The 19045-nt window shown below is 45.6% G+C and overlaps 1 protein-coding gene across 1 annotated transcript; it reads left to right on the top strand.

Moving 5' to 3' along the window:
- The first annotated feature begins 5444 nt into the window (after nt 1–5444).
- On the top strand, nt 5445–7966 carry HSPA2 (heat shock protein family A (Hsp70) member 2). The gene has a single exon (XM_040066937.1). It carries the CDS (start codon nt 5675–5677, stop codon nt 7577–7579), a length of 1905 nt encoding a protein of 634 aa, XP_039922871.1. The 5' UTR covers nt 5445–5674; the 3' UTR covers nt 7580–7966.
- Nucleotides 7967–19045: the final 11079 nt, after the last annotated feature.

Raw genomic sequence — 19045 nt, forward strand, 5'->3', positions numbered from 1 at the left:
TTTTCCATCTTTTCAGTTACTGCCAATAATTGCGTTATATTGTTTAACTCCATCACAGCAGTTCTAGATAAAATTCTTTGTTTTCATTTATTTACCCCCTGGACCATAAAGAGTATCCTTTTAATATCTCCAAACAAGACCAAGCAGGGTTCGGGTACATTAACAGATAAGATTAAAATTGAGAATAATCCTGGCAAGGTGAAGACGGGATCTCAAAACATATTTAATAGGAACAAGTGCAAGCTGGAACCATTAGCTGTGCAAGTGAAGGAACAGCTGCTTAATTTCATAGAATCCTACAATGGTTTGGCTTGTTCCAGTGCCATGGGCAGGGGCACCTTCCACCAGACCAGGCTGCTCAAAGCTCAAAGCTCCATCCAGTCTGGCCTTGAACTGCCCAGGGATGGGGCAGCCACAGCTGCTCTGAGCAACCTGTGTCAGGGCCTCACTCATCCTCACAGTAAAGGATTTCTTCCTAATATCTAAACTAAATCTACCTTTTTAATTTCAATTCAAAGGAATTGATGCATCATTTTGGATCATATTCTGAAAATGAATCTGCAACATCACGATGCTGCAAATAAAGGTAAAAACTGAAGTGCAGAAACTGGAGTATCATCTGCTCCTTCACAATGTCTAAGGCAAGAGCTGGTAATGTCTCCAGTTTTGAGCATAGCACTTGAAAACTAGGATACAAGGTGCATGCAGAGAATCCAGGAGAAAGCAGTGAATGTCTGGAAACCAAGAAAACTTTACTTCTGAGCACAGGTTGAGTGATTTTAAGTCATTTTACAGAAGACATGGTGGAGAGAAAACACAATGATTTTCATATATAAAATCTGGTTGCAAAGAAAAATGGCACAACTTGATTCTCATATCCACAGTCAATATGAAAAAAAAAAAAAGATTGCCTTAAATTGCAAGAAAGGAAATCTTGGTTAAACACAAAATGGGGCTAAATGACCTGTTAAGGTCCTTTTCTGAACTGATTCTGTGATTACTAGAAAACGTTTTGCTTCAAAGTCACTTGATTAGGAGTGTCAGTAGAGCTGGTACTGCCTACAAGAAAAGGAGGCTGCAGTTAAAAGAATAAAGAACTTTTTACCTAAAAATGCACAGCACACCAGATTATCTAGTTAGCACTAGTGATACTAACTTCAGCTTTTAATCATGCCTCAGCAAACTGTCAGAAGTCTATGTAAATAAATGTGCTTAAAACCCACTTAATTATAAAATGATTATTCCTTGAAGCATCAAGCATTAGTTTAATCAGTGTTGACAACTTCCATGATTCTATTGAGTCTAATCAATCTGAGGCAGCCTGGTTTCAGTTGTGAGATGGTATAATGAGCTATTCTACTTATTTATTTATTAAAAAAAAAAAAAAAAAAAAGACCTGAAAATTACATGGAAAATCCTTAAAGTGTAATCTGAACATATGGTAAAGATGAAAAAGCCAGAAGGTGAATGGAGCCACCAGGTTTATAATTTTAGGAGATCTGACTCATGAGTTTTGAACTCCTGGTTTGGCAGTATGAAATTACAGTGCCCTATATTCTGCTGTTCTGAATATTTCCATAGTACTGATCACACAGTTGTGTAGTTTGCCAAAAACCACGTTATACAGATTTGCAGAACTTTATTTGTTATTCACAAAAACAAAGGAGCACTTATTTAAGTAAGATGATGTCTTGTGGCTGCCCTTTAAATTAACAAGGAGCAGTTGTGCACAAAACCTGGAGGTATATAAATACAAAGTAAGTTACATAGTTCCACGCACATACACTGTGATTTTTAATGCAACAGCCTGTTAGAAGAATCTTGTCATTTTAAACACTGGTAGTTCTTGTCTGAATTCCAAGTACCAGACATATGTTCAGAAATATAAACAAGAGGAAGAATTTCAGTGATGAAAAGGTATTGTGACAAAGTATTACTCGATTTTAGAGCAGCAGTTGCTTAGACTTTTCTGAACTGATTGGTATATTATAAAATAATCCATTCTCACTGATACAATCTGATCTATGCAATTTTTTGGTAGTTTTACAAGGGAAATGAGTATTAGGGAAAGGGATACGAGGGAAATGGATACCAGAATTTAAGGTCTAAAGTCTTTTGACTGCCAAAACTGAAAAATTCATTCATTGCATTTCAACTTTATCTTAATGATTCAAGTGGCCGATGTCTGATTGAACTCTAACTTGGGTTCAGTCCTATTTTTATACTACCTTGCCTTATGGAACATGTGGGGGGAAAAATCTTCCTTTTATCAAGATAAAGGCTGAGTTCTCAGGTCTGCTCCAGATACTGAGCTCTTGCTTCACTGAAGAGATCTAAATATCATCTTCATTTCTGGCTGGGTGGTGTAATGGAGAATAGCCTGCAGCGTATTACATAACGCTGCCAAACTGGAGACATGGGCTCATAATCGATCCCTAAACACAAATAAATGGATCAGAAAGAGGCTTGTCACTGCCAGAGATGCCGAATTGCTGCTCTGGAAATTGCTGTGAAAATATGGCTTAGAGATTCAGGATGAGGGAATAACAGCAAATGTTTTGTTAAAGGGAAAATCAGACTTGTGCTGAAGTCCTCCCCATAAAGCTCACTCTTTAATTTCTGAACCAGTTGGTTTGGCTCACCTGTACCATGATTGCATATGAAGCAACATAAAAGGGAATCATGTGGCTCTTCCCATATGAGAGGATGACTGCATGGATGAGTTGGTTCACAAACTGCTGACAAAAAGCAGGCTGGTAATAGCTCTGCTGAGGAGAGAGAATGTATCTAATGAGGTTTTAGAGGTTGCTCCCTCTCGTTAGACTGGACTTTCTCTAAGGACATCAGTAAGAGGTGATGGCAAGAACATCACCTGAACTTCTGACTGAGTAGGAATGAAAGCTTAAAAAGCAGCTGGAACCTAGGCATTATCATTGTACAGAAGAAAACAGCACCTGTGTGCACAGCTGGAAAAGAAACACTTCTGCAACAGGCTAAATGAAATTTTTGGTAGCCTCAGTCCAGAGGCCTTTGGATTTTTCCTTAGGATGCCTCTTTACACCAGCAGCATTAAAATGGGTGTGCTCATGTGTTCTTCCAAGGTCTTTTCCCCAGATTTACTACAGCAATACAACTCAAATGATGAAATAGGACAGAGGGAGTACTCTTAGGGTGAGCAGTCACCCAGTCAGTGCAAACACCTCTTTAGCAGGTTACCAGCACGTGTGGGTATCAGCACAACCACATCAGGGCCACACCAGTTATTGGGCCAAGGAAACCCCAAGCAAGTGTTGTCTGGAGCTCTTGTATATATTTTGTGCCTGGGCTGATAAAATACATAGTTAAAAGCTTTGGGCGAAAGAAATGAAATGTCACTTCTAAATTACAGCTATAGTTAAATGAGACATCAGATTAATTTTGCTGCAAAGGCTGTTTATTGTGTTAATACTGTATTATTTCCCACTCCACTTGTTCTCTCAATCTACTGTTTCTACGTATGTTTTTGAGGCAGGAGTCTTCTTTATACTCTGGAATAACAGGGTCTGAGTTTGTACTGCAGCCATTAAAATGGGGTTCTTGTGCATTATTACTGTTCCTAAGGAACAGTCCTCACAAGAATACAAATAATAAACAACATCAACTTTTCAGCTGAAACAGAATTTATTATCCACCTCTCTATGTATTGCTCTCGCATTTCTCCCTGTTCCACATAATACAATCAAGTGAATGAAGTGGCAGTGAATTACAGGAAGAGATGGTTCAGTGATGAATCAGTCACTGGTCTAACTACAAGAGAAACCGACACCCTTCCCATCAAAGAAATATGCACACAGGATATACAGAGCAGCTCCTGTAGGCAGGGACAGCTGATGGTTCCCATTTTCCAGTGACTTCTTTTGGATTGCTCCAAGGTCAGAACTCTTGTGGAAAAAAAAAAAAGACCAAGATCTGTGGAAGAATAAGTTATTTAAGCACGTACAATATGTATGGTCAGAAATCCAGGCTCTTCCATCACAAAAGTACACACATAATGCACAGAAGAGGTGGAGCTCTCATGTCTTATAAAAAAGGCTTTGAAAAATACACTAATGGAAACAGGGATGTTTTTGAACAGGAGTTACAGTGCCTGTAATGACTGTGTGAATACAAATTACTCTGGGAAAAGCTGTAACACGTTTTCTATGAGGCCAGGTATAGCAAACTGCTGAAAGCTGAAGACTAATGAAAGAGAATATACGGCGAGATTAATCCTCTCACATAATTCCTGAAGTCTATGGATAGCAAACTTTTAGCAACACTTTTAAAGGAGCTGAAAAGAACTACTCACTAAGACTCCCAGCATATTAAAAAAAAACAAAACAAAACAAAACAAAACAAAACAAAACAAAACAAAACAAAAAAACACAACCAAAAAAACCCACCACCAAAACAAAACACCAAACAAAAAAACACCTCAGGATGGTGTTTTGACCTCCTTACTAGAACTGGAATATTTTGAAGTGTTTGTCTCAGAGTAAGGAGGCATAATTTGGAGGAACCAGAGCGGATTTTCATGTTTAATATATTTTCATCAAAGCACTTTCCTAGCTCTGAGTTAATAGCTCCATAGCTTTTGCTAAACGTAGGCGTGACGGCATCTCACATTAGCACAACAGACAAGAATTTGGAGGCGGTTCAAGAATGGTCACCACGCAGGAACACGCAGCAACGGGGCCCCCAAAGCTCCAGCGGTGCCATTCCCTAAGTTCTGGTGCCGGGGCAGGAGGGGAGAACCCGGTGCCCCTCCCTGAGTTTGGGTACCGGGACAGACACTGGGAGGGGGTGTTGTCAGCCCGCCAAGTTCGGGTGAAATAAGGCTAACCACGGGCTCGGCGGAACTTTCCCTCAGGCACTTTCCCTCAGCGGGAAGGCGCGGAGCTCTCTGAGGGGAGGCGTTCCGCCATGACAGCTCGGGGGTCGCCGCGGCGGGGGACGGGGGGCGGCCGTTCCCCCCTGACAGCCGGAGGGGAGGTTGAAGGGACGTGTGTGTCTGTGTCGGGGAGGGAGACCGAAATTTCTGCCGCCCTGCGACCAAATAAGGGCAAATTCCCCAGGGCCGGGCTGAGCGCTCAGGAATGACAAACACCGCACGGGGAGAGCGGCCACGAATCAGCAACCCCTCACACCCCCCGGGTCCGAGCGGGCGGAGCGCGGGGGCGTCCCGTGGCGACCGCACAGCCCCACCCCGCCGGCCCGCTCCGGCCTGCCATTGGACAGCGCTGCTGTCAATCTCGGCCATAACGTCATTCACAGCTGGAACTTTCTAGCCGAGGTTCGCGGCGGGGGCGGGGCAAGTGCACATCACGAGCACGGATTGGCTGAGCGCGATGGCGCACGAGAAAAACCCGGAAGAATCTCGGCCCCCGGGCGGGGCGGGCTGGCGGGTTAGGCGCTCGTGGTTCTGATTGGCCAAAGCGTTGGGGGCGGGCACTCCCCGGCGGCTCGCGGGGGCGATTGGCCCAACCGCTGTTCGAGGGGCATCCGGATTGGCCGTCAGGGTTCTGGCAGGTTCCAGAAGCGGCCGCGGCGGATATAAAAGGGGCGGCCGCGGCGCGAGCCGGGCATATCGCGCCGCGGCGGCAGCGGGAGCGGGCAGGGTGGACACGGGCGAACAGCAGCACAGACAGCCGACACCATGTCTGCCAAAGGGCCGGCGATCGGCATCGACCTGGGCACCACGTACTCCTGCGTGGGCGTCTTCCAGCACGGCAAGGTGGAGATCATCGCCAACGACCAGGGTAACCGCACCACACCCAGCTATGTGGCGTTCACCGATACAGAGCGGCTCATCGGGGATGCTGCCAAGAACCAGGTAGCAATGAACCCCACCAACACCATCTTTGATGCCAAGCGCCTCATCGGCCGCAAGTATGACGACCCCACGGTGCAGTCGGACATGAAGCATTGGCCTTTCCGTGTGGTGAATGAGGGTGGCAAGCCGAAGGTGCAGGTGGAGTACAAGGGGGAGATGAAGACCTTCTTCCCAGAGGAGATCAGCTCCATGGTGCTCACCAAGATGAAGGAGATTGCTGAGGCCTATCTGGGGTGCAAGGTGCAGAATGCTGTCATCACCGTGCCAGCGTACTTCAATGACTCCCAGCGCCAGGCCACCAAGGATGCCGGCACCATCACTGGCCTCAATGTGATGCGTATCATCAACGAACCCACTGCAGCCGCTATTGCTTACGGCCTGGACAAGAAAGGAACCCGGGCTGGAGAGAAGAACGTGCTCATCTTTGACCTGGGAGGGGGCACTTTTGATGTCTCCATCCTTACCATCGAGGATGGGATTTTTGAGGTAAAGTCCACGGCTGGCGACACCCATTTGGGTGGGGAGGACTTTGACAACCGCATGGTGAACCACTTTGTGGAAGAATTCAAGCGCAAGCACAAGCGTGACATCGCTGGCAACAAGCGAGCGGTGAGGCGGCTGCGCACAGCTTGTGAGAGGGCGAAGCGCACCCTCAGCTCCTCCACGCAGGCCAGCATTGAGATTGACTCTCTCTTTGAGGGCATTGACTTCTACACTTCCATTACTCGTGCCCGTTTTGAGGAGCTCAATGCTGACCTCTTCCGTGGCACCCTGGAGCCGGTGGAGAAGGCTCTGCGTGATGCCAAGCTCGACAAAGGCCAGATCCAGGAGATCGTGCTGGTGGGTGGCTCTACCCGGATCCCCAAGATCCAGAAGCTGCTACAGGATTTCTTCAATGGCAAAGAGCTCAACAAGAGCATCAACCCCGATGAGGCTGTGGCTTACGGCGCTGCCGTACAAGCGGCTATCCTCATGGGAGACAAGTCTGAGAACGTGCAGGATCTGCTGCTGTTGGATGTCACCCCTCTGTCCCTGGGCATCGAGACGGCCGGAGGAGTGATGACTGCTCTCATCAAGCGCAACACCACCATCCCCACCAAACAAACTCAGACCTTCACCACCTACTCAGACAACCAGAGCAGCGTCCTGGTCCAGGTGTACGAGGGTGAGAGGGCTATGACAAGGGATAATAACTTGCTGGGCAAGTTTGACCTAACAGGCATCCCCCCAGCACCCAGGGGAGTCCCCCAGATCGAGGTCACTTTTGACATCGATGCCAATGGTATCCTGAACGTCAGCGCCGTGGACAAGAGCACGGGTAAGGAGAACAAGATCACCATCACCAACGACAAGGGTCGCCTCAGCAAGGACGACATTGACCGTATGGTGCAAGAAGCAGAGAAGTACAAAGCAGAGGATGAAGCTAACCGGGATCGGGTGGCAGCCAAGAACTCCCTCGAGTCCTACACTTACAACATGAAGCAGACAGTGGAGGACGATAAACTGAAGGGAAAGATCAGTGACCAGGACAAGCAGAGAGTGCTCGACAAGTGCAAGGAGGTGGTCTCTTGGCTCGATCGCAACCAGATGGCTGAGAAGGAAGAGTACGAGCACAAGCAGAAAGAGCTGGAGAAACTCTGCAACCCGATCGTCACAAAATTGTACCGGGGAGATGGAGGGGCCGGGGCGGGCGGCTCCGGCGGCCCCACCATCGAAGAAGTAGATTAAAGAGGACTGAAGTAAAGACTGGTTTATGGACAGTCGCTCCGTTCTTTGCTTTGTTTTTTTTTTTTCTAACGTTTAAGGAAAACGTCCTTGCCGATAACAGAGTTTATTCTGTTGGGTGTGTATAAAGGCAGATCTGTCAGCTTGGTTTTGATAAGAGGGAAGGCACGTCCTGCTTTATAAGGTTAGTAATAGACAAATGTTGTTAATTCAGATACAGCTGTTTGTATTCTGGATGTTTGTCTCTGTCTCTTCTAAAGTAACCACTTGACTGTTGCAGTTGACAAATTTCAAGTTATGCATGAAAACCTTTACAGAAGACAAAAAAAAAATTGCCAAATTTGGCTTCTGGAAATTTTGGTAATTAATAAAATGTATTAAAAGCATAAATCTATCCTTTCTCCTCTCTGTGAAGGGGCAATAGTGGGGGGAGGGGGTGAGGAAGACCTTTCTGGTGGTGTCTGTGGCTCTGGGTGGTGACAGTGGAGCAGGGGGGTGTTGGGCTCTGGAGGGGTGGCTGATACCCCTGGAATGGCAGGGGGAGACAGTACGGGGGTTTCCTGATGGGAGCCCAGCTTGGGATGAGCACTGGGGAGGGGGTGTCCTGGTGTTGCAGCCCCCCAGCCTCGTGGCATGGGCCGTGGGAGTGTGGCTCCCAGGATTTTCACAGCAGGGAAAAATTCCCCGGTACTGTTTTGGGGCAGGACCTGCTCTTGCCCGCAACTGGTGTCCAGGGCTGCAGTTCCCAGCTTGGGAATGCAGGGAGTGCATGTGGCTGGGAGAGAACAGCGGGGAAATGAGCACAACAGAAATAGTCCAGCTTGGCAGGTGGTGGGGCTCGATAAAATAGAGACCGGTTTGTGGGCAGCTGTAAAGTGCTGAGTTATTCTTGGGTTGCTTGTGTGCACGCTGAACTTTCGATACTTTACTGCGTGTTTTTCTCTTCAGACAATCCAAAGTAGAGCTGGGAGTGCTGAGTAAGGAGCTGGTATGCTGAACTTAATAGAATAGGCAAAATCTGGAGTAGTTAAACTTGTCCAGCTTTGCTGCAAACTGCAGAGCTCTTCATTTGTATAAGAAAGCAAAAAACCTGGCAGGCAGTGTTGGGAGTCCGAGGCGCAGTGAGTTAATGAGCTCTCCTGCAGCAGCCTGATGGCACGCACATTATGGACTGGCTTGTCCTTTAAGGGAAAAAACTGCAGAGCAGTGGGCAGCCGAAGGCAATCGGCCGCCGTGTTCTGGTTTGTTGCTTGTTTGGATGTCGGCAGCGTTGGTGTCCTGGGAACCGCGGTGGGTGCTGCTCTGCCAGCTCTCCCCACTGCAAACAGCTTTTAGGACTCTTGATTCCTTAAGCTTGTAAGTGATATATTAAAAAAAAAAAAAAAAAAAAAAAGTTTTTTGTGTCAAGAAGGGAGAGGACTGTAATGTTCAGTATTTAATAACCAGCAGAGATGTAACACTGGTTTACTACATGAATTTCTCTTGGATAGCTTTCCAGGGCACTCACTGACTGTGGGTTTCTCTTCTTTGGCTACAGAAAAGTTACAGCCATCACAGGGGGGAATGTGAGGCTTGTAAAAAGCTTGTTTGATAGCTTTTGTTGCAAATGACTCAAAGCCACTTCAGGTTTATCGAGCGGTTTGCAGGTAAATGTCAGTGCCATCACAGTGAGACTGGGGAATTCGATTGCAGCAACTTCAGCACCTGCTGAGGGCTTCAGTGAGATCTCCAAATGCAGCAATCAGGCTCTTGGTGTTCAGGTACATGGCACTTTCCTGCCTGTTTCCAGGTACACTGCCTCTTATTTCCAGGCTCTAACATAGAGCTCCTGGGAATGAGAAGATACTGTGACTTTTAATTTTATTTTCCCCCTAGGAACTAATAGGTAAATATATTTATGAATATCACTAGATTATCTTTAAGTGAAAAATTGTTGCTGCACACTGTAATACTTCGTCAGATGAACTCTTCCTAACCAAAATCCCACTATTGTGGGATGACAAAAGGAATAGTCAGCACCCATTTTCATTGTAAATGCAGGCTAAACTATTTTTTTCTGTTAACCACCTGGTAATTGCCCTTGCCACATAGTTTCCTTTACTTTTCAGCCCTTGGTTTGCATTCCTCAGCGTCGCTTCCCAGTTATTAAACACAATTTTTTGTTATTTAAGTGTCTTGCAGAGCTAATGTAGCTAAATGCAGACAGCAGACAGTTTGTCACACGCCTGTGCTGTGTCTGTCCCTCTCCTCACCTCAGCCACTGCTGCTCTGTGCCTGTTCCAGCAGTGGGGCAGTCAGGGAAAAGAGGCCAGAGATGTAGAGTCCCCACCTAGAGGGTGGAAGCGGCCGAGGACAACAACAGGTTAACACTGGGAGAGTTGTATTTGTATTTTTTTTCCTAGAAAGGAGGTGTTTTTTGGTGTGACACACCTAAGGCTGTGTGTGGGGTATGTAAAGGACTGGAAACTTGTGCTGACTTACCTGCTTGGGAAAAGATTTGTAGTCTAGAGGCACAAAGTAGCCTTTCAAAAATGTAAACAAGCCCCCCAGAATGCAAAAGGCAGAAAACTTAAAGAGCTCCGACCTAGATTCCTTGCATTCATTCACTTGGTTTATAAAACAATGAATAACTTCAAGTCGGTTTCCAGTGCGTTGTACTACTAACTGTAGAGTGAACTCTGATTCTGTTAGTGGAAACTTCCCACTGACTCCAGTGGGTCTCTCTATTCCCCCCTCCCCTCCCTAGCTTCTTGAAGAAATGAAGTCAATTTCCCGAATGCTACTCCTCATTTGCAAATAAGGTGCATTTGGTGTGTACACGTCCTTCTGGGGAGCAGCTGCACATTTCAAATGAATTCGGCAAAGCCAGGAAAGTAATCTCGTCTAAAATCTGCAGTTTCATTGCTTTTGTGCTCAGCGTCTCTGATCCTGTATCCTGTACGCTGTCCTGACTCACAGGAAAGCCAGCTGCTCCTGTCAAAATCCTGGGCCTGGCTTTCTGAACTTTGCCAAGCTGCAACAAGGCTGTGCAGGATGGACAAAGCCCATAAAGGAGAACGTAAAGTGCTTGTAACTTCCTAGCACTAGTTCGGCTCCCGTATTAACTTTTGGCTGAATGGCTCCATGCATTTTCCGATTCAGTTTGGATGGTATTATTTCAAATAGAGGAACACCCGTGGCGTTAATACTGGAGGATTCAATCGCCCGAATTAAACCCCTAAAGCAAAGCCGTGCCTCCTGCGTGCGGTGCAGGCCGCCCTGCGATTTCCCCACCGTCGCTTTGCAGGGGAGAGGGAAGGGCCAAAAAAAAGGACAAAGCCGAAAGCATTACTAAAATACCGTGCGGCGTGAGAGCCCTCGGAGGGAGCTGAGGACAAGAGAGGTGTCAGGGCAGCCCGCAGGGGAGCTGAGGCGTGCTCGGACGGGCTGTGTCCACCCAGCCGCCTGAGTCAGCCCGGCCCTGCCGCCTCCGGAGCGTCTGTTTGAAGTTGTGCACTCGGGACTCGCAGACGGGCTGCAGCCCTGCTCGTCCCTTGTGATACCATCTGAGAGGCAGGAATGAATACATCCCGGCAGCCTGCCTTTTATCTCTCGGGAGGCACTGCGTGGAGCCCTGCAGGCTGGGTAGCATTTCTTTTGGGAGCTGCCTGTCATTTAGGATCTCCTTGAAGGCTTGGGGCTTTGCGGGGTGCAGCCGAGGTAGGAGATGAAGGATCTCAAGGCCGCACCATAAATTTTGTCTTCCCTATTGTGAGCCACTCCTGCAAGTACATATGAGGAACAGGAAGAAAGAAAAAAAAAAAAAACACAAAACACAACTGTTCAGGAAATTCACATTTCCAGTCTTGGCGCTCACATTAAATGCAAGGCATCACATTAAAAAACATGGGCTTACACCCAGCACACATACTTAAAGTTCATTATTTTCAGTCTTGTCAGTGCAATGCAAGGTAATAGCATTTTGAGCTCGACTTATCTCAAAGGTGTTCCTCATTTCTCCTCCTTGGCCCTTTGCCTGGCATGAGTTTCCCTTCCTGTGTCCCTTCAGAAGGCACTTGGTGGTCTAATCTCTGCTGTGTCAGGCCCACTGCACCTTGGCACACGGGAGTCCTGGGATGTTAAACTGGCAAAGCACGTGGATGCTCTTACAGGAGCAAAATTACCTTCTGTAGTTGTTAATCACAGGAAAGTTATCACCCCTCCCTACCCCACAGTGAAACAAGTTATGCTAGTAAAGCTTCTTTAGCACACCTATGTGGGTCAGGTATCACATCTCAGCGCCGCTCTCTTCCATGTATTTATGCAGGCAGAAGCCTATAGCACAGACCTGCCTCTAGAGCAGATTTTGCTTGCAGCAGCGTGGTGATTATAGAGTTGGGCAGGCCAGCATTTCCAGATGCAACAACATATTTCACTTCCACATATGAAACAGCAGTATTAAAAGCCCCTGATCCACCCCTGCATGACCCATTTGCCTTTACTCTCTCCTGCATCAAGAGGGTGGAGACAGAGACAAGCTGGTTCCTCTTGTCATCCCAATAACAGCACCAGCCAGGAATTTCAGAGAGGGGAGAAATTTCCCTCTAAGAGCCAACACTTTTTTTGTAGTCTTAAAGAAAAAGAGTACAGGAAATTTCTGCCCCTTTTCCATTGCTGAAGATATTCTCTCCCACCGTTCAGGAATCGTTTCTTGTGTGTTGGCCTCTGCAAAAGTTGAGAGATTTGTTGCATCCTCAGCCAACAGTGTGAGGTTGTTATTGCCCATGCTTAGGTAGCAGTTGACAGCAGCTGTACCTTACCTGCTGGAACAGTTAAAAATGTCACTGCTCCAAATCATTTGCAGGTCAGCAGTTAAAAATCTATTTTGAATAGGATTAAGGAGAAAAAAACACTTCCAGAAGTGGCAATGCTATGTACTTTGGCGGCACTCTATAGAAACCTCAATGGGTTTAGGAGGTCTTGGTTGCCTTTCTATATTTACTGCCAAGCATCATGAAATACTTTCTGTCAATCCTTGTAAGAGCTGCTGCACAGTTGTACTGATAGTCTTGCAATCACTTGTCATGGATGAAAGCAGAATTTCTTTTTGCCAGGCTGTATCTAAAAATGTACGTATATTTCTTTCAAAACCACATTTATTTCTCAATTGGAAGACTCCTTATTTCCCTGCTGAAGACCTCATTCATTTGCATTTGTGTTTGCAAATGTTCCAACACAGCCTGGTTAAAGACATTTGATGGTAGCTAGTCCCTAGTCCCACCCTCAGGACTACAGGTGGGAGATTAATTTAAAAATTCTGATAATGTAAAAAGTCTTTGTAATGCACTAAAAATTAAAGCCAGGTTCTCTGCCATAATTTCCTTCAAATTTCCTTCAAAGCTCACATAACTGAGTAGAGAAGATCTTGTCTATAGCATTTCTATATTAAGTTTGCACCTTCCCCCCCCCATTTCTGCAGCAGGGAGATGCTTATTATATCCGGAGAAGAGCTAGAAATTAGGCTATGAAATTTTTTTGTAAGGTTCGTAGATTTTTGAGCACCTCAGAATACAGAATCAAAATCTTGAAAGTACCTTTTGAGTGTGAGGTGCCTTTTAATACCCCTTTATTTCTGTCAGAGGCACTTTGGTAACAAAAGCTTGATTGTTGGGGGCGCAAGGATGTGTGAAAAGAACTGACAACTGCTCATGTTCAATAATCTCATGCAATAAAACCATGCAGAGGGAGTAATGGTACGAGAAGTTCAGTAAAAGAATGTGCAGCTGGATTTTCTGGCTTTCCAAAATCAGACTGTGTGCCCATGAGTGGTGCCAGGCAGTCGTTGCCTCCTGAGTTCCCTTAGACCTTTGGTGTGGACTCAGGGCCTGATTCTGCCTGTGACTGTCAACACCTTCAGCCAGTCTGGAGCTGTGGATGTGGCTGGGAGGCCACAGGGGTCTGGTTCTGGGGCACAGTTGGTGCTGGACATGGGGTGGACACGGTATCTCTCCAGAAGTTACAGTGCAGCTACCAAAGTGCCCTTTGCTTTGGACTATCCAGGAATGCACTGTTCAAATTGCTGAGAACAGGGAATTAGGAGCTGCCATGTTGCACAAAACTGAAGTGACAACCTGCACCAATGTTCACAGTGTTTGGCCCAAGGACAGTATTTATTCCATTCACAGAGCATGATCCTGTTTTTAATGAGCAGGCAGAGCACTTGGCAGTTAAGTGGCGTAGTCATGGACGGCATTAGCTACTGTGAAATTGAAATCTGGGCTTGTGTGTCCAATACAAACAGCAATGCACACACCGAGTCTCATATTCCCAGAGAAACCAGGGCTGACATTTAACAGCCCCTGGGAAAAGAGGAGGAAATTAATACGGTGGGTATGGGAGACAGAGGCTTGACACAGCAAGAAGAAAGAGGCAGAGAAGAGGTGGATGACTGGTTGGTGAGTCAGTGATATTTTTGTTGAGTTTATGCATTTGTTTACTTTCTGGGTGTGATATCCAAATTAAACATTAGATATACCTAAAGAATGGGTACATATACATATTGTTGAGTGTTCTCAGCTACTGGGATGCTCATGGACACACAAACACCACAAGAAACAACACTAAAAGAAGCCTATTAAGGGATCAAGGTCAGTTGTTCAGAATTATGACAATTGGAGCCAGCCTATTTCTTGCTTTCTTTGTGCTTATGCCTCATAACCCAGTTTTTAATCATGCACTAACAGGTTTTTAAATTTCTTTTTCCTTCTGCCGTGCACCTGCCTCAGTGTACACAATGGGCAGTGTAAACTCTAAGAAGGTAGTAGTTTCTGAGTCAACATATACCTTATTTACTGTGTGGTGTTCAGCCCCAGCTCTGGAGAAGAATTATTGCTTGGGATGCTGCCTGTGGAACTCGTCACCATCACATCTTGATTCCTTCACATTATCTATTTAGTTTTTATCTCTCAGATGTGTATAATTCCCACAAAAAAAAAAAGTGATAAATCAGCAAAAGCCAAATGCCACATGTCTATTATGGCATCTTCCACTGAAAATGCCAAGGAGCCGGTTTTCTTCAGAGAGCTTAGTGTTACGCTTTTCTTGGACTGTTCAAAGCAGATTTCCATTACAGAGGAAGGTTTGTCTCTCCTGCCTCCTGTACTTCAAACACTAACACAGGTAGCCCTGGGTATCTGCAACACATCCCTTACGTTTGCCAATTCTTTTAGCACAACTTTTACTGGAGTCAAGATAGGCCAATGGTCTCCTGATGCTGATGACAGCCCTGCTCTCTAAAGATGAGCCAATGAGCCATCAATTCTGTACATTCTCTTTTCCCCTGAGCCTGTTTCTACAGTGCTGCCTGGCTGCCATGGATGAGATCTCAGGTTGCTCCCAAACCTACTCCTCTCATCCTCTTAAACATGTAACTTGGCTGCCAAGTCATAGATATGTACTTGGCAGCTGGCAATAGCAACTGGAAACACAACATACACATTTGTATTACAACATACATGCATTTGTATTAAAAATTGGAAAGAGATGGCTGCAGAGAGCAGAGCCAGAGAAGAATTTTCGGGCTGTTTTGAGATCCTTGCTTACCTATCCATGGACTGATTCTGTTTGCATGGATATGCCTCTAAGTAAAGAGAGGCATATCCACAAGAGAAAAGATGCAGTGTTTGGAAGGCTTTGTAAATAAGGGAAGTTAGGGACAGGTTGCTTTATGGAAATTTTCTTTCCCTACACTGTGTAGTCCATTTGTTCTTCCATGTGGTCATGAACACCTGTGTTACTTTCAGGACTATTTCCCCTAGTTAGCAACCATTGCAAAAATGATTGATGCCATTTTTAAGAGGTGGAAGCACAGGAAATGTTCCTTCTGTCTTACTGACCTGACCTGTCTAAAAATCTCAGATCAGGTATTTTCATCCTTTCAAAAGATGTAGTGCAGCAACATTTTCTTAGGTTGTAGCTGACCAGGTCTGTTGTAAGGTGTGGACCTTCCCTTGCTGCTTTATATTTATCTGTATCTCCACTGGCCCTTGTCTGACTCCACCATGAACTGACATAAAATGCTAACTAAACAGAAAGTTTCTCCTTTATTTTTGCTGGATGACTGCTTTTGACAGTTTAGGGAGCCGCCTTGCTGTGGGGTCAAAGATAAAAGAATTATCACACAGGTAAACGATGGGAAAATTTTGATGGGATCAAGAAAGCTTCTTCCATGAGCAAATGGCTCTTAGGCTGGTTTAGCTGTAATGTGAAACCTCACCCTTGAAGGAGACTTGACTTCTATTGGCAAAAAGTGCATTTGTCAGCATAACTTGTACCAATTTTGGGTGTGAATGAAGCAATAGCAGTTATACACAACACTGACCTGCTGTGAATGATGTGTGAAATATTCTCTGCTTGAAAAACCAAATGTTTCACAATATCTCAAAGATTCTAAACCTCAAAATCATGGCCTAAAGTGACCTGCCTTAATATACGTGAATTATTTCCAGGTGCAGCTTCCAAATCTTGAGCTGACGGCTCACATAAGGACCTAGGTCGTGCCACATACTTGTGACCTGATAGATATTCTTTAAAATCTTGTAAAGCCCAAAGCTAAAGTGTGTTTAACATTCAGAGTGCTGTCAGTGCCCATAACAGAGGGACCAGGACCTGCTGCCCTCGCTGCTGCCAGTCCTGGGAAAACCAGGAAAATCTCTGCAGCTCCTGACCATCAATGCCACAATAAGTATAAATAAGTGGCTGTGGAGATGTTATCAAATGGAAAACAATTATTTCCCTGTTTGGACTAAAATGTTACCCAGGGAAGGAGCAGAGCACATTGGCCACGAGTGCCAGCACCCAGAGCAGGCTGCAGTGGAGGGTACGTGCTGGGATCTGCAGTTCCTAGGGGACAGCAGACGGTCACTGCTCTAAGCAGTGGCACCCTATCCCCTTCACTGCTGATGGTGTCCTGGCAGCACTATGCCACCTGTGAGTCTCCTCAGCTTTCCCAGCTCCCTCCTGTTGCTGCTGTTCATGTTTGCTTCTGTACAGATCCCAGGGGCCACAGGAGGCCCCACGGGTGGGCAGGGACCTGTCCGGCTGCCCCAGCACAGTGGCTTTCAGCCATTTGCATTAGTGAGAAGCAGCTGGCATGTATTTTGAAGACACGGGGGTGGAATTTTCTCCTTCCTGTGGTGTGCTGGTAGGTCTTGCTGTGCTGGATTACCACCTTTCCTATTTTTCTTTCATGGTTTATAATCCCTTGTGTATAACATAAAGGTACAGCATTTGCGTGGGCCTTTTCATCCCAGAGTGGCAAAACACTATTAGAAAGCTGGAACCGAAGACTGAACAGGCAAGCTGAAATAACCACTTTTTGTCAAAGGATTAGAGCCATGATTTCCTCATATTCATCTCTGCGGTCTAACCACTGCATGGGCTGTGGGCTGCTGACTTGAAATTATTCTGTTGTCCCATATCCAGCCTCTACTACCAAATTAGATTGAGTAAGAATCTCTGAGAGCCTTGTGGCTGCCTGGCTGAATAGCACCTGGCAGAAAGTCACAAGAAAGCTGAAAGTTTCACTCGGTTTAAATTTGTAGGCAGATTTCAGCAATAAGAGTCATTTTGCTTTAAAGGTGACCTGCAAATAATAGTTAAGGGTTTGCAAGTCTCTCTTGTTTATTAAGAAAGGAATAATAGACCTCATTTGTTTCCAGGGGATATTTTTGTTTGGAATTCTTAAAAATGTATAGATGCTGTAAAATGCTGTTACTAGTAGTTTTGTCCAGTGTCCCCATAACAGTTTATCTGGTATTTATTTAAAATTCTCAGACTATCAGGAACATGCATAATATAATCCATATTTTAGCAAAGGTTTCTTTTCTCCTGATATTTGGATTCTGCAATTACATAAATATTACTAAAAACCCAAAAGACATTGTGTTGTGTAATGCCTGGTTTAATTCGATTTCTCAGTCTTTTCAGAATCACTGGCAATCAAAGAACTGATTCCTTTAGCAATTTTCCCATTAGTTATTCATAACCTGAAAGAAAAAAAAGAAGAAATACACAGTTTTTTTTCCTTACACTGGCGATCTTTGAAAATTTCTGTTGAAATAACTCACACACAAACAATACCTTAAAAACAGGCTTAAGAATGATGGAAAGTGCCCAATATGCACAGAATTTACATTATAAATACTTTGTTGGCCTGAGAACTTGAGCATAGATTTATGACATGCACTCTATACAGTGCTTCCTTGCAGAGGACAAAACTGACTTGAGGTGCGTGGTACTGGAAAGCTGATTCTAACCCCCTTGAACCTGCAAGGTAAAATAAAGATGTTTGGTTGAAAATTATGCAGCTTTAGGCCTTGGCAAATACAGCAGTTCCAAGTAAATTCAGTCCAGTATTTTTTTTTTTTTTTACCCAAGCATCAACTGCAGGACAAATTCTTCCATCATATTAATGGAGTAAAGGAGAAATACACATTTACTCCATACTTCTCTCCAGCTGAACTACAGAGGGACAGCTAAAATTGTGTGTCGTGTGCCAGAAATGTGCTCCACACCCTGGGGCAGCCATGCTGGATGCGAGGGCCAAATGCCACCCCAGGTGCCCACAGGTGGAGGTCCATGAAGGGATGTTCCCTGGTGCTGTGTGTGACTCTGCAGTGGTGGGAGGACTGCTGACCTTCAGGGAAACCACAACTCTGCAGGGGAAAAAGTGCACCCAGCTCTGCTTTGAATGTCTGTGGCAGATGTGGAATAGGGCATTATCAGGCCTTTTAAACCATTAGGGAGAAAGAAAACCCCAAACCTAAAACCACCCAAACTATGCCCCCTTGTTCTTTTCTCAGGGGCAGGGAGCCAGTGGAGTGTGGTCATGCTGCCCACTGCTGTGTCCTGCCTCGCTGGGCATTTTCCAAGCTTTTGTCCGGAGGCTGCTCACCTCTATCCTGGTCACACAGCTACAGCAGACACTTTTCATGGTCTGTGTCTCAGCAGCTTCAGCCAGCTTCTCCACTGGGCTTGGGAACGCTGCTGACTCTGCCTGGCAGCTCTCCGGGGAGAGGTGTGGGCTCTGTGGTGACCTCTGCCTGATCTTCCCTCAGTGATCCCAAAGAAGAGCTCTGGAATGGGACAGTTTGCATCTGAAATCTTCCTGAAGCCACTGGAGACACTGCTTGAAGGGTTTACATGTCACAGGGCACATGGGGCAGGAGGCAGAGCAAGAGGACCCCCAGAAGCCCCTTTGTTCTTTGCTTCTCTGTTCTTGAAAGCAACATCTCACAATGGCCTCACCACAACCCAAATATTTTCTTAGTGTCAGCTAGAGGTCAAAATAGATAGATCTTCATGTTCTGGGATGTTGACCTCTTTGTACTGCTGCTAGTAATTTAAAATCATACTGCTGCATGCTCATATTCTGTATTTCAGCTCCAACCCAGCAGCTGAGGAAAACCTCAGGGAAAGAAAAAAATGCTC

Source organism: Hirundo rustica, chromosome 6 (assembly GCF_015227805.2).
Source record: "Hirundo rustica isolate bHirRus1 chromosome 6, bHirRus1.pri.v3, whole genome shotgun sequence".
Lineage (NCBI taxonomy): Eukaryota > Metazoa > Chordata > Aves > Passeriformes > Hirundinidae > Hirundo > Hirundo rustica.

What these genes read in the sequence shown, in the direction of transcription:
- HSPA2 (XM_040066937.1), top strand. Translation starts at nt 5,675, where the DNA reads ATGTCTGCCAAAGGGCCGGCGATCGGCATCGACCTGGGCACCACGTAC.